Genomic DNA, 19,203 nt, shown 5'->3' with positions numbered 1-19,203 from the left:
GCTGGCAGGAAATGGACCTAAACACAGGACTCAAGACTTAGATATTCAGCATTGATATGCTCTCAAATGCAATATGCCAAAACTCCAGAAACTAGGAAATTCAGAGGAATACGTGGGACATTAAAAAAAAAAAATAGCATGACGGTGAGTATGATGAGTTAAGGGCAGAGTGATGTTATATATATTAGAAATTATGCTGCCTTCACTTGAAAAACTATTTTTTTATGTTAATGAAAGTTTTTGCATCACTTTTTTGGCACACCTTGGTGCCAGTTGGTCCGTAACCTTTATAATTTACGGATAAGGAAAATATATATATTGAGCCACAAGTGTGTTAGTGCACTTTGCAAATGCCAGATTAGAAATCCAGCCGTGATACTTCCCTCTCATTAGATTATATTTTCTACAGTGGAGTTAAACTGTGCCAATAGGCGGGGACTTGAAACCAAAAGTTAATCGCAGCATCTCCTTTTTCTTTTCTTTTCTTTCTCTTTCTGTTCACAAATCATGAGCCACAGTTTAGTCTTTTGGTTTTTGATAAGAAGACATGTTATTCTTGTTCTTTTGAATGGATCTAACGGTTTTTGTTTTGCTGTCAGTCTGCAGTCACCAGTTTGTCTTGGAAGCTACACGTGAGTAAATATTTTTTCATCTTTTTATAAAAAACCCCACCAAAGCACTTCATACACGTACATTTTATAAATACATGCCTCATCCAAACCCAAACACACACTTTCTCCGTGCTTAAGTTCTTTCTGTCTAGCGACTTTGTGTTAGAATCTTGCCCAGGAATATTTGGCATACAGGTGCAGGAAAGAATCGAAGCTCTAACCTTCTAATCAGTACATGACCCGCCTTACCTTTTGAGCTACAGCCTTCCCAATTTAAGTAACGCAATTAAAATTTCGTTGCTTCTTAGTGTTTATTCATAACACTTAGCATGCATTTTTTTTTCTGATTCAGAGTTCATACATAAACATTAAATTTAATCACACATACATATAGCAAGAGAGGGGGGGGGGGGGGGGGAGCAGTCATAGCAATTACCAGAGAAGCAAACATCTGAAAAAATTTGCCAGTTTCTGAAAAATGTTAATGATTTTATTGACAATGTATAGTGTAAGTGTATCCCTTTGTCAAATCCGTATCTCAGTGTTATGTTTCCGGTTTTGTGTTGATAGTCTGTGTCTGGTTTTGCTTCCCTTGTCTCGTTAGCTCTGTGTCATGGTCTTCCTCATTCTGTGCTGTGTGTTCTGTTTGTCTGCCAGCCTGTTTAGGTATTTTGTATTTTCACTTTAGTATTTTTGTTGTGTCAGCAATAAAACTGTTTTGACTGCACTTTTGCCTGCCGTGAGTCTGCACATTTGGGTCCACCATTCCTGCCTGCACACAGTAAATTTGACTCCTCACCCATCTTGTTCTTAAGTTTGATGTAGATTGTTGGCCAAAAATGTGTTCAATCCTAATGTAACATTTGTTTTTTTTACTTTTTTAACAGAACCTCAGATTATTTGCTCTTCTGAGCCAGTACAAGCAGTATACAGTGAACATGTCCTCCTGCAGTGCTACCTTAAGCCCCCACTGAACGCAGCATCTGAGACAGTAAAGTGGACTTGTGGGAATGACGTTGTAATCCTTTGTCAAAATGGAAAATATAATCCTGGAGCACAGAGAGAGCATTTTGAAGCACGGACTGCTCTCTCCCAGGAGGCGTTAACCAAAGGAAATCTGTCACTGATGCTGACCTCACTAAAACTCACTGACACCGGGAGATACAAATGCTCCTTTATCACTGATAATGTGGAGAAAAGTTGTTATGTTAACCTCACTGTTGGTTAGTATGTGGTGCAAATATTAAAATTACCCAAACTTTGAACTATGACTATTGAGGAAACTGATATAAACTGTCTGAGTATTTTCTTTCAGTTCATTTTGATGTGATCCGCCTATTGAAAGGTCATAATTTGTGGTTATCAGTCCCATACATTTCACCTCTTCTACCTTATAGCAGAGTCAGTGCAGTTGTGGCCAGTGCCTTAAGGCTGCTATCATCACTATAATTCTGTAATAAACAGAGAGCAAATGAGATTTGGCAGACATGTAGCTGCCATGAGAAGAAGAGCATGTAAAATCTCCTGGCAGTATCTTTGTAGCAAGCTGTCTAAATTACATCTTAAGATTGCTTTAGGTCATAAAGTTGATATTTTTGTGTCACCAAAAATGTAATGAGAACAGAAATGCACATTTTTTGATGAAAATTAAGTTCAAAAGGCAGGTTTCAAGTTCTCTGTCAACTTTGAGAGTCTCAGTGATTTTCTTACTATCCAATCTGAATCAGTCTAATTGTTTTAAACTCACTGTATTTATTGACCTACTTGCTTTAGACATATTATTAAGCTACTGTATTTTATGTGCTATTCTTTAGCGTATTTTTTTAAATCTAGAATTGGCTGCTGCTCATTTAATTATTCACAACCATTGCTAAATTAAATCTTAATGAGTCTGATTTTTAAATGTTATTTTTCAGTCTGTGCTTTGAGTGAAAGCACATGCTTAAATTTCTGTTCACTCCATGCTGTAGGTTTATTTATTGTATTGTATTGTTTTGGCTAGTACATTTTATATCTGTACATTTTATTCCACTTCATCCATCATTTGATTGAATGTTTGTTTTGCAGGAGAGTCTGATGTGATTGGCTCAGATGAACCAGTGAAAGCAAATGTCGGTGAGGACGTCATTCTGCCATGTCACCTGGAACCCCCATTTAATGTGTCGACTCTCACAGTGGAGTGGAGACGCAATAAAACTTATGTGCATGTTTATCGAAGTATGAAACATGATCCAAATCAGCAGAACAGTCACTTTATAAACAGAACATATCTCTTCTGTGACGAAATCGGGAAAGGCAACATTTCCTTATTGCTGAGAAATGTGAGCAAAGAAGATGAAGGACTGTACATCTGCTATGTTCCCAAACTTCATAGTCAAGTCAGAAAGGGGAACATTACACTAAAAGTTGGTAAGCACAGCTGATGTAATGCATATTCAAAATATTTTTTAAAAAATATATTTTTTCTGCATTTTAACAAAATTAAAATACTTTTCAACAGATGCAGCAAAACATGATACAAAACAGTTTAATGGATCAAGTAAGTAAATATTTGTTGCTTAATGAGATATCACCAGCACAGTTAGCTTCTTTGTTCCCTGTGATGTCTGTTCAGATACAATGTAAATAAAACAAATGACACAGTTGTTTGTGTTTATGTTATTGTTACTCTGTTCATGTTGGGTCTGCGCTTCCACAGGCTGGTTTAGAAACTTATTCTCGTTAACAAAGGAAACAAGACAATCAGCGATCTATCAATTTTACTTGCTAGCAAGGGAAGCCCTGGTTGGTGTCTCAGGAAAGCACTCTGAATCCAACCACAGACGACCTTGACTCTGGCCTCCCTTTTATTGAAAACAGTTACAGTACACACAAGCACCTCCCATTGTAAAATCCCCCTATGGTCACAAAAGACAAGGCACTATGTGTGTATGTGTGTGCACGTATAAGCATGTGTGTGTGTGCATGTATGTATGTGCGAGAATGTGTGTTTGTGTTTGGGGGTGCCTTTGTGTGACCTCCTGCCCACAAAAGGGTCATAAAAGCAGGAAGCTTACTACACAAGAAAACAGGACCTTCAGATAGGATGTCCCTATAATAAAACACTTCAGCCTCCCCCACCAACAAACTGGTTGGAGAGGTGGTCACAGACAAAGGAATGTCTTTGATCCTGCTGCTTAAACTAAGACTTACAAATTTAAGCAACACAATGACAACATTTAACAATTTGATTCCAACAGTTCACACAAGCAGGAGAAGCAGGTGTGGAAAATTGATGGTTGAGTGTTGTTTTGGAAGTCTATGGTTAAAAAAAAAACAAAGAAACCTAACATATTTATTCTGTTTTTTTTTCAGTTAATAATAATAGCACTAAAAACACTGATGGTGCTGATGTCACTGCTGTCATCATTGCTGTCATCACTGCTGTCTTCACTGCTGTCATCATTGCTTTCATTGCTTGGTACATCCGGAAATGTTGGCAAAACCGTAAGTCACAGTTTTCTTCTCTTTTAATTTTCATTAAAAAAAATGTCCTACAATGATGTCCTAAAATTGTATTTATATAGCATCTTTCTAGACAAAAGATCACAAGGTGCTTCATACAGAGATAACAATGCATAAAACAAAAACAGAAAAAAGTTATCCAAAGGCAATTCTAAAAAGATCTGTTTTTGGTTGTGTTTTTTAAAAGAGACTACTACTAATCCAAAGATCTTAAGCTCAGTGGGAGTTCCATAGTCTGGGGCTCATAGTGGCAAAATGTCAGGGCTCTGTGTGCGGGCAGGTGGAAATGTGGATCCAAATGCAGGACTCCGAGACGAAATGTAACTCAAAACCACAGCTTTTATTGCTGGCATGAAACAAAAACTAACCCATGAAACCAAGCAGGAACACACAGGCAGAATCTGAGGGCACAACACAACACCAAGCACAGGAAAACACAGGGCTTATATACACAGGGTAGTAACGAGGGAATCGGCAACAGGAGGGAGACACAGCTGGGAGAGATCAGGGCTAATGAGACAGGGGGAACAAAGCTGCACACACTAACATAAGACAAAGACTTTCACAATAAAACAGGAAACATGAATCACAACTCAGAGACACGGACTCAACACAGAGACAGAAAATGACACATGGAACTGAACTATACATGAAACCACAATTCCTAAAACATGGATAACAGAAACATGAAACTCTAATAATAATCATCATCACAATCACAACAAGAGAACAAGAAAACAATCCATGATGCAAAATTAAACCAAAACATAATAAACTCAAAATACTGGGTCCAACGGACCCAGAACCGTGACACAAAAGCTCTGTCTCCCTTAGTCCTCAGCCTTGTATGACCTCAGGGACCTGCTAAGGACATAGGGCTGTGGAAGTTCAATGAACATCATGAACATCCAATGTGAGAGCGGAATCAAAAGTTACCCCTAGGTTCCTGATAGACGGTTTCACAAATAGTGATGGTCAATTTGATTCTTTTTACTGAATCGAGTTTTAATGAGTCACTCACCAAAGTGAATCGGGTTTTTGAGTCATTTGATTCACTGAGTCAGTTGTACATTTTCATGTATATCCTACTGCTAATATGAGTGATTCTAAAAGAAAACAACTATTTTATAGAGCAAAAAACAGCAAAAACATTTCTAAAATTAAGCAATTTCCTATCAAAATTGCTTAATAAACATTTATTTTGTTTATTTGTATTTTATTTACTTATTTATTTACTCAGTTGTATATAGTATTTGTATTTGTATTCTATTTTTATCTTATTGTATATTTATTTTATTGTATTCTACTGTATATAGTATTTTATTCTATTCTGTACAGTTGTGTACTGTATTTATTCTTATTGTATTCTAATTTTTGCCTCATAACTTTTGCACTGTCCACTTCCTGCTGTGACAAAACAAATGTCCTTATATTGCAGCTCCAGGTGGTTTGGGAAAATAAATTAGAAGTATTTAGCTGAAGTGTATGTTATTTGTGTTTAGTTCTTTTGTTTAACTTGTAGTTCTAAATTGGAAGATTATCGTGACATTGAAATATGAAAATAAAATTATATTTTATTATTTTTCATCGCTCAAAATAAGCGTCACACTCGCGGAAGCCGGTGTACCCGCCGAAACGCCGTGTATTTATCGAGACTTTCAACCCCAGATAGGCCACTTATGAATCTTCGGCTCCACATTATGTCAGCAGCTGTTCTCCACCGTGAACTATGTTAAAAACAAACACCGCTCACGCCTCACAGATGACAGCTTATGTTACACCACTCCAGGACAACTTGGTGTAAACAGCAGAACCGAGTTTATTTGGGTACTTCAGAACCGTGGCTTTCACATACAGAGCCCAAAAATACACTCTTCTTCTTTTCCTTTTTCGAACATAGTTTTTCTTTTTTCGTGACTGCCCCCTACTGGTGGAAAAACATGTAGCAGCCAAAAATCCAAACATATAGTTGAATAACACAAATACCAACAGATTTATGCAATGTTTTGGACATATTTTAGCTTTACACTTTACCAAGTGCTACATTCCTCCCCTGCTAAATAAATGTTGTCCCAACATTGAGGAAACATGACAATAAGAAACAAAAATAAACAACTATACTTCTCTTTTCCTTGTGACAACGTAGAGATGGCGTAAGTCGGAATAGGATTTAGCAGTGCTTTAAGATCACTTTCATGATGCACTATTGGACCTCAGGTGACAGAATCACATGTTACTCTCTTACCAGATAAGCATCGGCTTATAACAATGCTGAGTTGTTTCCAGCAGTCCACATACAATTATTACCCTCTAAGACATTACTATCACTTTATCACGTGCTCCGGAGCTTATCAACTTAGATAGTAACCATTTAATCACAATTAACCTCATCAAACATAACGATCCAATGTCTTACGCTACCATCCCAAAAGTATCAAATACTTGTGTCACCATATTGGTAAGGCCTTGTAAGTCCCCATACATTTTTGAAAAGTAACATCATTTAAATTCAAAAAAACTCTTTCACAGTTCAATAATAACTAACTGGCACATAAGCTGCATAGTAAGGCATCTGTAGAGCTGCCCAAGGTACTCCAAACTGGTCATAGAATGGCGGTGCTGCTGCACTGGCATACAATGGGTTAACACTGTGACCAATTGCTCTTTGAACTGGTTGGCCAAACGCATCATAAGTCAATATTTTCCGTGGACATCTCTCCCTCTGAGATCTTCTCGGCTGCGGTTCCGACAGTTCTGGGTTCATTTCACTGGGCTGACCTGGCGAAGCAACAGTGTCTGATGATGCTGAGGTGTCATGTTCAGCGTTACCTTGTCCATTCACCATTTCTACTTGAAACTCTTCAGCATCCACTCTAAGCTCCGTGCTCTTTCGCTGAAGGTCCTGGTCCAGTTCAGTAGCAGGTGCAGACACCATTAAATCCCCTTGAGGCTGACAGTGGTGGTGCCTCACTCTCTGAGACCAATACTGTTCTTCATCATCTGAGCTCTCTATATGGTTCGATGCGTCTTGTAGGTCTCTTTGTTTTTGTGTCTGTGTAGTGTGGCTTCGTTCAGTTCTTGTTATTGTGGGAAGCGGTAATGCATTACAGGGCATTAACATGTTGCGGTGGAGGATACGGCCTCGCCCAGCACCACGCTCCGGCTTAACCTCATAAACAGGGCTGTTTCCCCCCTTTTGAGAGATCACTATGTGAACTTGATCCTCCCAATAGGAGCGTAACTTTCCCGGGCCTCCCCTCTCTGACATGTTCCTGACAAGTACCCTGTCCCCAGGTGAGAGTACGGCACTTTGTCTCTTCAGGTCATAATGTGATTTCCCTCTTGCCAGAGTCTTTTTAATGTTTCTGGATGCAATGTCATATGCTTCTTTCATTTGTTGTTGCCATTTGTGAGCATAATCCTCATATGATTTGCATTTGTTCGTCTCACTCAGTCCAAAAATTACATCAATAGGGAGACGTGGATGTCTACCAAAGAGTAAATAAAAGGGCGAGTACCCTGTCGAGTCACTAGTTGTGCAATTATAGGCATGCACAACTTTGTTTACATAGTCACTCCAGTTTCCTTTCTTTTCCTCATCCAGGGTCCGGAGCATTGACAGCAAGGTGCGATTAAACCTTTCCACTGGGTTCCCCTGTGGATGGTAGGGTGTGGTCTTTGAATTGGCTATTCCTGTGTACTTCTGCAGCTGTTTGAATAAATGGTTTTCAAATTCTCTGCCTTGATCGTGATGTAATTTACCAGGAAAACCAAATTTCAAGGAAAAGTCATTAAAAATTTTGTCTGCTGCTGTTTTGCCAGATTTGTTGCGTGTAGGGTAGGCTTGAGCAAACTTGGTGAAGTTGTCCTGTAACACTAAAATATACTCATACCCTCCCCTGCTCTTTTCGAGATGGACATAGTCTATTGAAACCATTTCAAAGGGTGCAGTAGCCGGCACGTGACACATGGGGGCCCTACACTGAACTGTAGGTTTTTTCTGAATATTACATTTGCACACCTGTGTGATGAAAAACTCAATATCTTTGTACATATTCGGCCAATAAAACCTACTCCTTGCCAAATTCATCACACGGTCCACCCCCAAGTGACCCATTTCGCAGTGAAGGTGTTTGTACACCAGTTCTTTGTGCGATTCCGGAATCACAATCTGAGTGTAAGTCACAGTCTTTCGTATCAGCAACCCGTCATCTGAGATAAACAGCTTTTTCCACTCGTGTAGTAGCTGTTTTCCTGTAGGGGTTTTGAGCGCTGATGTCTTGTCAAGACTCGCACCAGTACTCTTTAAGTTAAGAACATAAGCTATGGCAGGGTCCTGCTTTTGAGCTTGCAATAGCTCCTGCGTTGTGATCCTCACATCTGGCAGATTTTCTGTAAGTATTTTGTTTACTTCTGGATTGCATGTTATGGCTGATATCCAATCCAGTTGTTTGTCTTCCTGTGTTTCAATGGCATTCAGTACTGCGCTTAACACTTCAGGCGAACACAGCTCAGTACATTCTGACATGTATGAATCCATACTAGAAGGTGTTCTGGACAAAAAGTCTGCATCAACGTTACTTTTTCCGGGTCGGTATTTCAGTGTTATGTTAAAATCAGCCAGCTCGGAAACCCATCTGTGCCCTGTTGCATTCAGTTTAGCTGTGCCTAAAACATAGGTTAAAGGGTTGTTATCACTGTACACTGTCACTGAGGGAGCATAGAACAAATAGTCTCTAAAGCGCTCAGTCACAGCCCATTTTAGTGCCAAAAACTCAAGTTTCCCTGAGTGCCACCTGTAGTTCCTCTCAGCTTGTGTTAATGTTCTTGACCCATATCCAATGACTCTTAATTTACTGTCCTGCCTCTGATACAAAACTGCACCAAGGCCTTCTTCTGAAGCATCGATGTGCAGAATGAAGGGTTCCTCAAACTTAGGATAAGCCATCACAGGTGGATTAGTCAAAACATCCACCAAATAGTCTAGTGCTTTTTGGTGGCTGTCACTCCATATGATTTTTTGGGTGGGTGCAGCATGCCCCGCCTTGGCTGACCGCGCTGGTGTTTGGGTGTGGTCAACTGAGAGTAAATCATATAGGCACTTTGCATGTCTTGAAAAATCTTGTACATAGCTTCGGTAGTATCCTAAAAATCCTAAAAGCTTTCTCAGCTCTTTAATGTTTGTTGGTGGGTTGTCCTTCAAAGCTCGTACTGCTTGTACCTCTTTGTCATCCATTTTGTAGCCGTCTGCTGAAATGATTTTGCCCACATAGCGGACCTCATTTTTAAACAAGTCACATTTATCAGGTCTTAGTTTTACTCCCCAAGCCCGCTGACGTTTGAGAACTGATCTCAAATCTTCAATATGCCGTTCAAATGTTTGACTGTACACCAAAACATCATCTAAATATGGAGTGCATATTTTGTCCCTCAAGCCTTCCAAACTTTCCTCCATGCTCCGCTGGAAAGCTGCAGGTGCATTGGTGAGTCCAAATGGGATTCTATTCCATTCATACAGCCCCCAGGGTGTTGTGAAGGCGGTATATTTTTTTGAGTCTTCGCTGATTTCACCTTGATAGTACGCTTTGCCTTGGTCAAGCACACTAAACCACCTATTGCCGCCAAGTCCATCAAGGATTTCCTGTATTCGTGGAATAGGGTGTCTGTCTGGAATGGTCTTTTTATTGAGGCCCCTATAATCAACACACAGTCTCAGGCCTCCATCCCGCCTCCTCACACACACTATTGGAGAGGCATATGGTGAGGTTGATTTGTGAATAAAGTCTTTTTTTAACAAGTCCTGAATGTGACTTTTTACTTCATCATAGAGAGCACGTGGGACCGCATTATAGGATTTGGCTACAGGAATCTGATCAGTGAGTTTGATATCCATTTTTAAATTTTTTATGTAACCAACTTCCTCTTTGTGTTTAGCAAATGCGCCTGACTCCTCCCTTAACATTTCCAAGACAACTGCCTGTTGTTCTGTGTTAAGGTGGCCCAAATTGACAGGTGGTTCCCAAGGCTCTTCTGCTGAGCTAGGTGGGTTCTGATTGTCTTTTTCTACAATCGAGCCTATCTGAGCTTCTTTGAGATTTACAGGATAACTATGTGTTACCCTCTCTATGTTACCTAGAAGGGTTTTAGGTGGCAGCACAATGTCATGTTTGGTAGCATTAGTAACATAGATATTGACTTTGCGGGTACTGCCTGATATAGACAGCAACTGGCAGTTAGATTTCAGACCCTCATCTAAAGACAAGTTTTCATCTGGCTCAAAAAGCATTTCACTTTTTACCTTTAGGTCTGTTTTGATGGAACAACTAACGCCGTACATTTGTCCACTCGGTACGACAATAGCTTTGCGTCCTGATCTGATAGGATAAGTAACTATCTCGCTACTGGTGGTGTGGATAAGGTTCAACAGTGCTTCTGCTTTGCTTGATCCTACTCTTAGAGAGTTTCTGAGTAAAGACAAGCTTTCACTGGACTGAGTAGTGTCTTTTTTTATCAGTTCCTCAATAGCATTAAACCCTATTATTGGTTTTTGCATCACATCCTGACTTACTAGGATTGGAACCCGAACCTCATTCTGAGCTACAGCTTTTCCTCTCGAATCACAAAGGCTAAGGCTAACTTCTACCCAACCCTGGAAAGGGACTTCAGATCCATTGACAGCTCTCAAGTCTAAAAGTTCATCCTTACTTAGTAAATCGCTGATGGGGTGAACTTCTAAGTGAGGTAAATTGTCTGATTTCCAGCATGCACTCATTATTGAAACTTGGGCTCCCGTGTCCCACAGTGCCTGTGTTTTGCAGTTATTCATTCTACACCATACTAGACACTTTCTGCCCACGAGCTGTGCTACTTTTCTTTTTTTGGTACTTAAATTTAACACGTTTGGGGGTTGGTTCCTAATTTTAGGATTTCCTGAGTCAGTTGGTGATGCTAGGGATAAGCTTTGGGCCTTGGGAATGTTATCACATTGGGACATTGGTGGTAAAGCTGTGGCTTGTCCCGCAGTCACAGCCCCGCCCAGTTTTCCTGCTTCTGAGCTCCCCTTACTTTACATCCCTTTGCCCAGTGAGAGTCACTGCCACATTTGAAACAATGGTCACAGTCCCTGTTTTCTTGTTGACATGCAGAGCATCGCCTTTTTGGTCTCTGAGCTGCCTTTCTGTACGCCCTGACTTGTCTACCACCATCACCACTTCTATCTCGTTGGACAGTTTGCACTAGTGAAGCTACCTGTCCTGTGAGTTCCCTAATTGCTGAGTTACTTTCCTCAATTTTTGCAAATAAGGAGTTATCTTTGAGGGTTTTAGCCGGTTTTGTGTCAGGCTGGCTTGTGCGGGGATCAGTAAGCGCTACATTCTGCTCAACTACATTTAGTCCTGTTCTAAATGACCTGTGGGCTTTTGCCTTTAACGCTCTCTCGCTTTCATTGTACTGGGCTGTTTGCATTTTCATTAATAAGAGTTCATCGCTACAGTTTTCATCCTGCAAATATGCTCTCATTTCTGCTCTGACATTGTCATTTAGAAGACCCGTTCTAATGGACTGAAAACATTGACTTTGAACAAGTTCTTTGTTATACTTTAGGCTAGACTGGGTGCGCTCAGATGCGAAAAGGATTTTTTGACGCAAATCCAGCACTCTAATCAGGAACTCAAGTGGTGTTTCATTTGCCCCCTGTGTAGCTTTGGTTAATTGCTGGTACAGTACTGTTGCATCCGTTTCTGCATAATGGGCTTTTAGAACTTGTCTCAGGCTGGTCAATGTGAGATCTTCTTTCCCTTCCAAATAGCTCCTTAGTTTTAACCCAGGACTGATGGCACGTATGACAGCTTCAGAGTAGCCCGTTTTTAAGCCGCTTTCCATCTGGTGCTCTAAGCTACTGAAACTCAGCGTGTCTTTAGCTGTAGACTCACCCACATGTCCACTTATCCTGAAGTCTTTTCTGAATCCACCTGATGAAACATTACAGCAGCTGTTGCCAATACAGTCTCTCCCCTTGCGCTGTGTTTCGCCGTCCAGCGACGTCCTCATGGCCACCTGCTGCTCCGCTGATGTCCCTTGAGCCGCCTGATGCTCTAGCGATGTCATCGGCCCTGTCCGCTGCTCCGGAGGTGCCCGCGCCGCTGCCAGTTGCTCCTCGTGCACAGCCTCCACCGTCATCTCCGCTCTGTCTGAAGATGAAGACCGGACCACCGCTCCTGCGCCGACAGCCGCTGACCGCGCCTCCACCAGCAAAACCAGCACATCATTTAGCTCCAGAAGCACCGGCATGCCTTCATCCTCTCGCTGTAAAAGCTCTTCTCGTTCACAAAACTGGCTAATAAGCTTAACGAGAGCTCTGCGAGATTTGCTTTGTATTTCTTTGCTGCCCTTTTCTGTAATATTACATAGTTCACATACTCTGAGCAGTTCTTCCAAAGAAAGTCCACATAACTTCTGCTCCAATTCCAACAAAAAATCTTCACGGTTCACAGACATGCTTGAAAGATAACTAAGACGAGTAAAACTCTCTCAGTGTATCCGACCGGAGAAAACACAGTTTCCGTGGCATTAGCTAGACTGTCGCAATCCGTTAGCATTAGCTCCTTTGCTCTGTCACGCTCCTTTACTGTGTTCCTCTGTGTGAAGTAGTCCCAAAAACTATCTCGGTGGGACCTCCAAAATGTTACACCACTCCAGGACAACTTGGTGTAAACAGCAGAACCGAGTTTATTTGGGTACTTCAGAACCGTGGCTTTCACATACAGAGCCCAAAAATACACTCTTCTTCTTTTCCTTTTTCGAACATAGTTTTTCTTTTTTCGTGACTGCCCCCTACTGGTGGAAAAACATGTAGCAGCCAAAAATCCAAACATATAGTTGAATAACACAAATACCAACAGATTTATGCAATGTTTTGGACATATTTTAGCTTTACACTTTACCAAGTGCTACACTTACAGTCCTGCGTACAGATGAAAGTGACTTCGTACAGCCCCGATTTGCAGACACTGTGCGCAGAGGTTCAGGAGCAGAAGTTCCATTGTAAACATATCACGGCAAACCCGACGATGTTTGCATGAACACGCTTTTCAGCATCTCTTTATTGACACTTTTCACACACGGTTGCTGTACGCCAGAGGCGGAGCCAGACATTTGAAACACCCGGGGCTTAGCCCAAAAGGGTAGTATGCATGTGGGATTTTTTTTTTTTTTTTTTTTGGGGGGGGGGGGGGGGGGGGGTAGAAATGACTGAAAGATTAATTGGCTCTGTTTTGAGTTTTGTTCAAAAAAGAATGACTTCATATAGGGAAAAATATATATCACATGTGCAGGACACCTTGAACTAGTTTTTTTATTAAGCAGCAAGGCAGAACAAAGTCGGGCCTGTATCAAGACACGAGGACTAAACCCCAATTCAACCAGACCCAGAACTGATCCGGAATTAAAACAGGACTACAACAGTTCAAAATCAGGACTACTGAGGACTTAACCAAGACAGAACCAGAATCAGAACTAGATGATAGTACCACTAAAAATCATCATAGACCTGCACTACACTTATTTTTTTAATTCTACCAAAGTCCACTATTTAGATTGAGAAAAGTTTATATAATTATTTAGCCTTGTTGTGCAAACAAGCCTGCAAAACTTAGTAAATATAGAATTTGAAAAATAACAAACCTTCTGTTTGCAATTCTGTCCTCATTCTGCTCTCCATCTCCCTCTCTGTTCCTCTCTCTCCCTCTTTGTGCTGACAATCATCAAATATACAGATATTTACAAACTCTTCAGATAAAAACACAAACACTTTTTTAATTGTAACATCAAATCAGACTAAATGTTTATTTTGTTTTAGATTGATAAATATAAAAAACATATTTGTTAACTTTAAGAGTAAAGAGAGAAACTGTCTGTATTTCTTAATTGCAAATGGCACCAAATTGTATTCAAAATTGAGCCACACTTATGGAGCTCCACAATTCTTTTCCTGGTGTTTTGGTTGACATCTCTTGATTTTCCCATGTCAAAGAAACAGGCTCTGTGTTTTGCCTTATATGCATCCACAGCTGTGCCACCAGTTTACTCACATGGACTCTACTAACCAATCAGAAGCTTCTTCAGCTCAGAATGGAATCGTCTGGAGTTTCTTATTAATTAACAATAAACTTAGTGTACATGTGCTCCTACATTTGATCAAAGTGATAAAAAATAGACAGCTCTGTCTCTCTTTATTCTGACATTTAACTAATTCAAAAGATATTTCAATATTTATCCAAAACAAAAGTTTACTCTAAATTGATGTTGTACAGTAAAAATGTTTTATGTTTTCTCCCTAAAGTGTATGTAAACATCTGGTTACAAATGTGAATATCCTGCTGTGTACTCAAATCCCTCTTGTTTTGCATAGAAATATACTGAACAACATGCAAAGCATAATATATAAAATAACATTTACCTGAGTTTACATTTACCTGAAACCGATTTAGTCGGGGAGGGTAAGAACTGAAAATATGAAATAAACACACGTAAGCTAAGACTCTAAAAAAAATAGCATTTGTTCGGCTTTTCATTTCGCCTTTTGTTGATTCACTTGAAGAGCAAGTAATGTAATATTGGTCAAGTGATCAGTTTGATATCAATCTTTTGTGATTCACCGTCATATTTACATTATTTGTACGGTACGAATGATTTGCTTTGGTACCTGGTCAAACTTAAGCTCTCCTTAGTATGGCTGGCTCCGTTTCTCCAGCTGCTGCCTGCACTCACAGGCAGCAGCTGCCTCGCCCCCTTGCTCAGTGCCTGAGCTCGGATCATACCAATATCAGGGGGGATTCACGCACAGTCGTAAATTCCCACAGTGTGCACTATGTGCTTCGAATATTGTGTGTACTTTTTGTTTTATACAGTTGTCAGCCAGGCATCTAACTATGAAAAAAATTACACTCCAAAAGACCCCGGGCTTCTGACAAAACAACCCGGGCTTAAGCCCAGTAAGCCACCCCCACGCTCCGCCCCTGCTGTACGCATACAGCCGGCTGTAGTTTTTCAGCTCACAGCCCGACAACACAAGAGCAGAGAGAGCACAGACTTTTAAGGCGGCTAGGCATGATTGCGGGTGCCACTCAGGTGCGTCCTCCTCCCATGCAGCGGCGCTGCAGACCACGCCCCGCCACACACATTAACCAGGTAAAATACATATTTAGGCAGAATTTTGCAAATATCTATTTTCCATTTTTAAGCAGCATAGTGCTTTTTTTCCAATTATTTTTTTAAAAGTCAGGTCAAGGCTCTAAAAGCCCAAAGGCGATATGAGGCTGGCGGCTCACAACAGTTTTTCTTTGCTACATGGCTCACTGTAGTTCAGCTGGGTGTCTTTCCTTTTGTTATATTTCTTTAAGAGTTCAAAATGTGTTAATTACATAAATAAAATGTAATTTTCTCTGTAGCACTTCATGGATTTCATAAGCAACACACCTTAGTTGTTCACACAAAGCATAGAGGTAAAAAACAATATATACAGTGTTATCTTCATTTTAGATGTCAAAAAGTATTTGCGGCTCCCAGTGTTTTCTTTTGCGTGGAAACCGGGTCCAAATGGCTCTTTGGGTGTTAAAGGTTGCAGACCGCTGGGCTAGGCTCAATAGAAAGAGCTGGCTCTTCAGGTTGTTGTTTTTTTTTTGTTTTGTTTTTTTTGCTTCAATTCATTTATTATTAACAATATAAAATTACACACAAAATGAATTACTACTGTATAACAAATGTTTTATTCATGTGTTTACGATGTAAATATGCTTTTTATTTATACTCCACATAAAATGTAAAAAAAAATTATAAAATACAAAAAAAAGATTTACTATTCAACTTTTTAACTATTTAAATTTTCAGCTTTTTCCTTTTATACAAATTTAAAGTGAAACAACAACACAAAACGCTGCAAACCACAACACAATAAAATATAGATAAAAATATGCAAAACAAAAAGAACATACACACTGTCTGTCATATAGGCCTGGGATGATTTTTTGGAAGTGTTTTCTGTCTGGGATTGCATGCACAAGATTCAGTGCATGAATAAAGTTTCTGAATTCTTTATCATCCACACCTGAAAATAGTTGGAAATTCAATTCAATTCAATTTTATTTATATAGCGCCAAATCACAACAAAAGTCACCTCAAGGCGCTTTGTATTGTACAGTAGATCCTACACTATTAGACCCAACAATCATATCACTCCATATGAGCAAGCACTTTGGCGACAGTGGAAAGAAACTTCCGGCAGAACCAGGCTCAGGGAGGGGTGGCCATCTGCTGCGACCGATTGGGGTGAGAGAAGGAAAACAGGATAAAGACATGCTGTGGAAGAGAGACAGAGATTAATGACAGATATGATTCAATGCAGAGAGGTCTATTAACACATAGTGAGTGAGAAAGGTGACTGGAAAGGAAAAACTCAATGCATCATGGGAATCCCCGGCAGCCTACGTCTATTGCAGCATAACTAAGGGAGGATTCAGGGTCACCTGGTCCAGCCCTAACTATATGCTTTAGCAAAGAGGAAAGTTTTAAGCCTAATCTTAAAAGTAGAGATAGTGTCTGTCTCCCGAATCCAAACTGGAAGCTGGTTCCACAGAAGAGGGGCCTGAAAACTGAAGACTCTGCCTCCCATTCTACTTTTAATCAATCAATCTTTATTTATAAAGCACTTTTCATACAAAAAATGTAGCACAAAGTGCTTTACATAGTTAAAAGCAGCCCACCCCACCCTCCAACTCACTCCCCACACTCTCATTAACATAAATGATGTGAATACACACATATCCCCCCCCCCCTCCCCCACCCACACACACACACACTTAAAGAGTAAAAATTGGGCTGGGTTCACATGAGCCAAGTGAGGAAACACTATAACAGGGAGCCGTCTGCACCGGGAGCCGGTCACAGACCGCAGCCTCCAGGCTGGGCACACAGCAGGAGGGAGGCAAAGAAGCCCCCCAGCCAGGCTGAGAGGACCCTCAGAGACCCAGCAGCCACGGTCGATCACAGCCCCGGTGCAGAGAGCCCCCTCCGAGGAAACACTGGAGATATGACACAATAGGCTATATACAGGGTAAAATGATAAAATAAATAAGAACGGGATACAATATGAATATAAATATAAATAGAGTAAGAAGATTAAAAAATGAATAAGAATAAAATCAATAAATATTAGGTAAAACCTAAATTAATAATAAAATAATAGGATAGAATAAATAAGCATAAAATAAATAAACGCTAAGTAAAAGCTAAATTAAAAAGGTGGGTCTTGAGCCTGTTCTTAAAAACATGTACATTCTCTGCGGCCCTGAGCTCCTCCGGCAGGCTGTTCCACAGACGAGGACCATACCACTGAAAAGCTGCCTCTCCGTGAGTATGTGTCCTGACTTTAGGGACAATCAAAAGGCCAGTACCAGAGGACCTCATGGTCCGCGAGGGTTCATTTGGTAAAAGCAGATCTGAGAGATAAGAAGGCCCAAGACCATTAAGACATTTAAAAACCAATAAAAGAACTTTAAAATCGATCCTGAAACACACGGGGAGCCAATGCAGCGATTCTAAAACCGGTGTAATGTGGGCCCGCCCTCTGGTCTTCGTCAGCACACGAGCTGCCGAGTTTTGCAAAAGTTGTAAAGTTGAAATATTCTTCTTAGGAAGACCAGAGAGCAGGGCATTACAGTAATCAATGCGACTGGTAATAAAAGCATGCATCAGCATCTCCGTGTTGGCCCAAGAGAGAATTGGGCGGACTCTGGCTATATTTTTTAGATGATAAAATCCAATTTTGGTTACATGTTTAATATGTGGGATAAAACCAAGCTCAGAGTCAAAAATAACACCCAGGTTTTTCACTTGTAGCGAAGGACATAGTGAAAATGCTTTTTTTAGACAAGAGTTTCTCTCTCTGAGCCTCGGGACCGACGATTAAAACTTCAGTTTTGTCCTGGTTAAGCTGTAGTTTTCTGCCATCCAAGATCTTATATCTAAAATACAGTTAAAAAGGGCATCCATTGGTCTGGTGTCATCAGGAGATACGGAGATGTACAGCTGCGTGTCATCAGCGTAACTGTGAAAGTTCACTCCATGCCTCCTGATGACACTGCCGAGAGGGAGCATATACAAATTAAAAAGTACAGGGCCTAAAACCGACCCTTGAGGCACACCACATGTCATTTTATGGATCTTAGAGGAGCATGTATCCATACTCACCATAAAAGTTGGGAAGTCACCCAACTGAAGAGAGCAATTCATCATGTATAAAAGCTCAGCCTCAAAAAATCCATAAAGTGTTTTAGAGAGTGAAGAAGGGATTGGATCTAAAAGACATGTGGTGGGTCTCACTGTGGAGAGAACTTTCTGAAGGTTCTCAGCATTAACCAGGACAAAGCTGTCCAGTGTCTCCTCAGGTACAATCAAGCCCTCAGATGTGTTTACAAACATATCGCGATTAGATAAAATATCAGATCTGATGGCGCTGATTTTTCCCCTGAAGTGGTCTGCAAACTGCTCACAGAGCGAGTCTGTGGGCTTCTTTGGGAGCTGTTAAAATCAGGGTTAAATAAATGATCTATGGTGGAAAAGAGGACCTTGGGATTATTTTTGTTATTACTGATTATTTTGGCGAAGTATGAATTTCTTGAATTCCTTAATGTATTATTGTACATTTTAAGTTGCTCGCAAAATATTTGATGGTTGATAGTATTTTTATTTTTCCTCCATCTCCTTTCTGCTGCCCTGCAATTTCTTTTGAGTTTTTTGACTTCTTCGTTTCTCCAGGGTGATACATGTTTTACGTTAATCTTTTGGTGGTGAGTGGAGCAACGGAGTCAAGGCTTTTCTTCAGTTTGCTGTTGAAATGATTAAAAATCAAATCGCAGGGTGCAGGTAAAATCACAGGGGGCATTCGTCTAAAACCCTGGTAAAATTTGCAGCCACTTCAGAGGTTAGATAGTGAAGAAAATATAATCTGATCAAACATTATTCAGCTTTAAATATTGTTCAGCTTTAAAGTTACTGTGCAACTGTGTAATAAAAATGTGCTCACAGCTTTAAA

The 19,203-nt window shown here is 40.3% G+C and overlaps 1 protein-coding gene across 1 annotated transcript in view; it reads left to right on the top strand.

The window, feature by feature from the left end:
* The first annotated feature begins 511 nt into the window (after positions 1-511).
* Positions 512-19,203, top strand: part of LOC146713609 (butyrophilin subfamily 1 member A1-like) — a 33,935-nt gene continuing 15,243 nt past the window's right edge. Inside the window, exons 1-5 of the mRNA XM_085449410.1 lie at positions 512-632; positions 1,499-1,834; positions 2,679-3,020; positions 3,112-3,150; positions 3,966-4,097. Of these exons, the coding sequence (XP_085305536.1) occupies positions 569-632; positions 1,499-1,834; positions 2,679-3,020; positions 3,112-3,150; positions 3,966-4,097 (913 nt within the window). The 5' untranslated portion in view covers positions 512-568. The remainder of the gene's footprint in view (positions 633-1,498; positions 1,835-2,678; positions 3,021-3,111; positions 3,151-3,965; positions 4,098-19,203) is intronic.

This window comes from Copadichromis virginalis, linkage group LG3 (genome assembly GCF_057382275.1).
Source record: "Copadichromis virginalis isolate Kocher_CV1m ecotype Utaka linkage group LG3, C_Virginalis_male_GT1.1, whole genome shotgun sequence".
Lineage (NCBI taxonomy): Eukaryota > Metazoa > Chordata > Actinopteri > Cichliformes > Cichlidae > Copadichromis > Copadichromis virginalis.
This window is presented reverse-complemented; position numbering and strand designations above follow the sequence as displayed.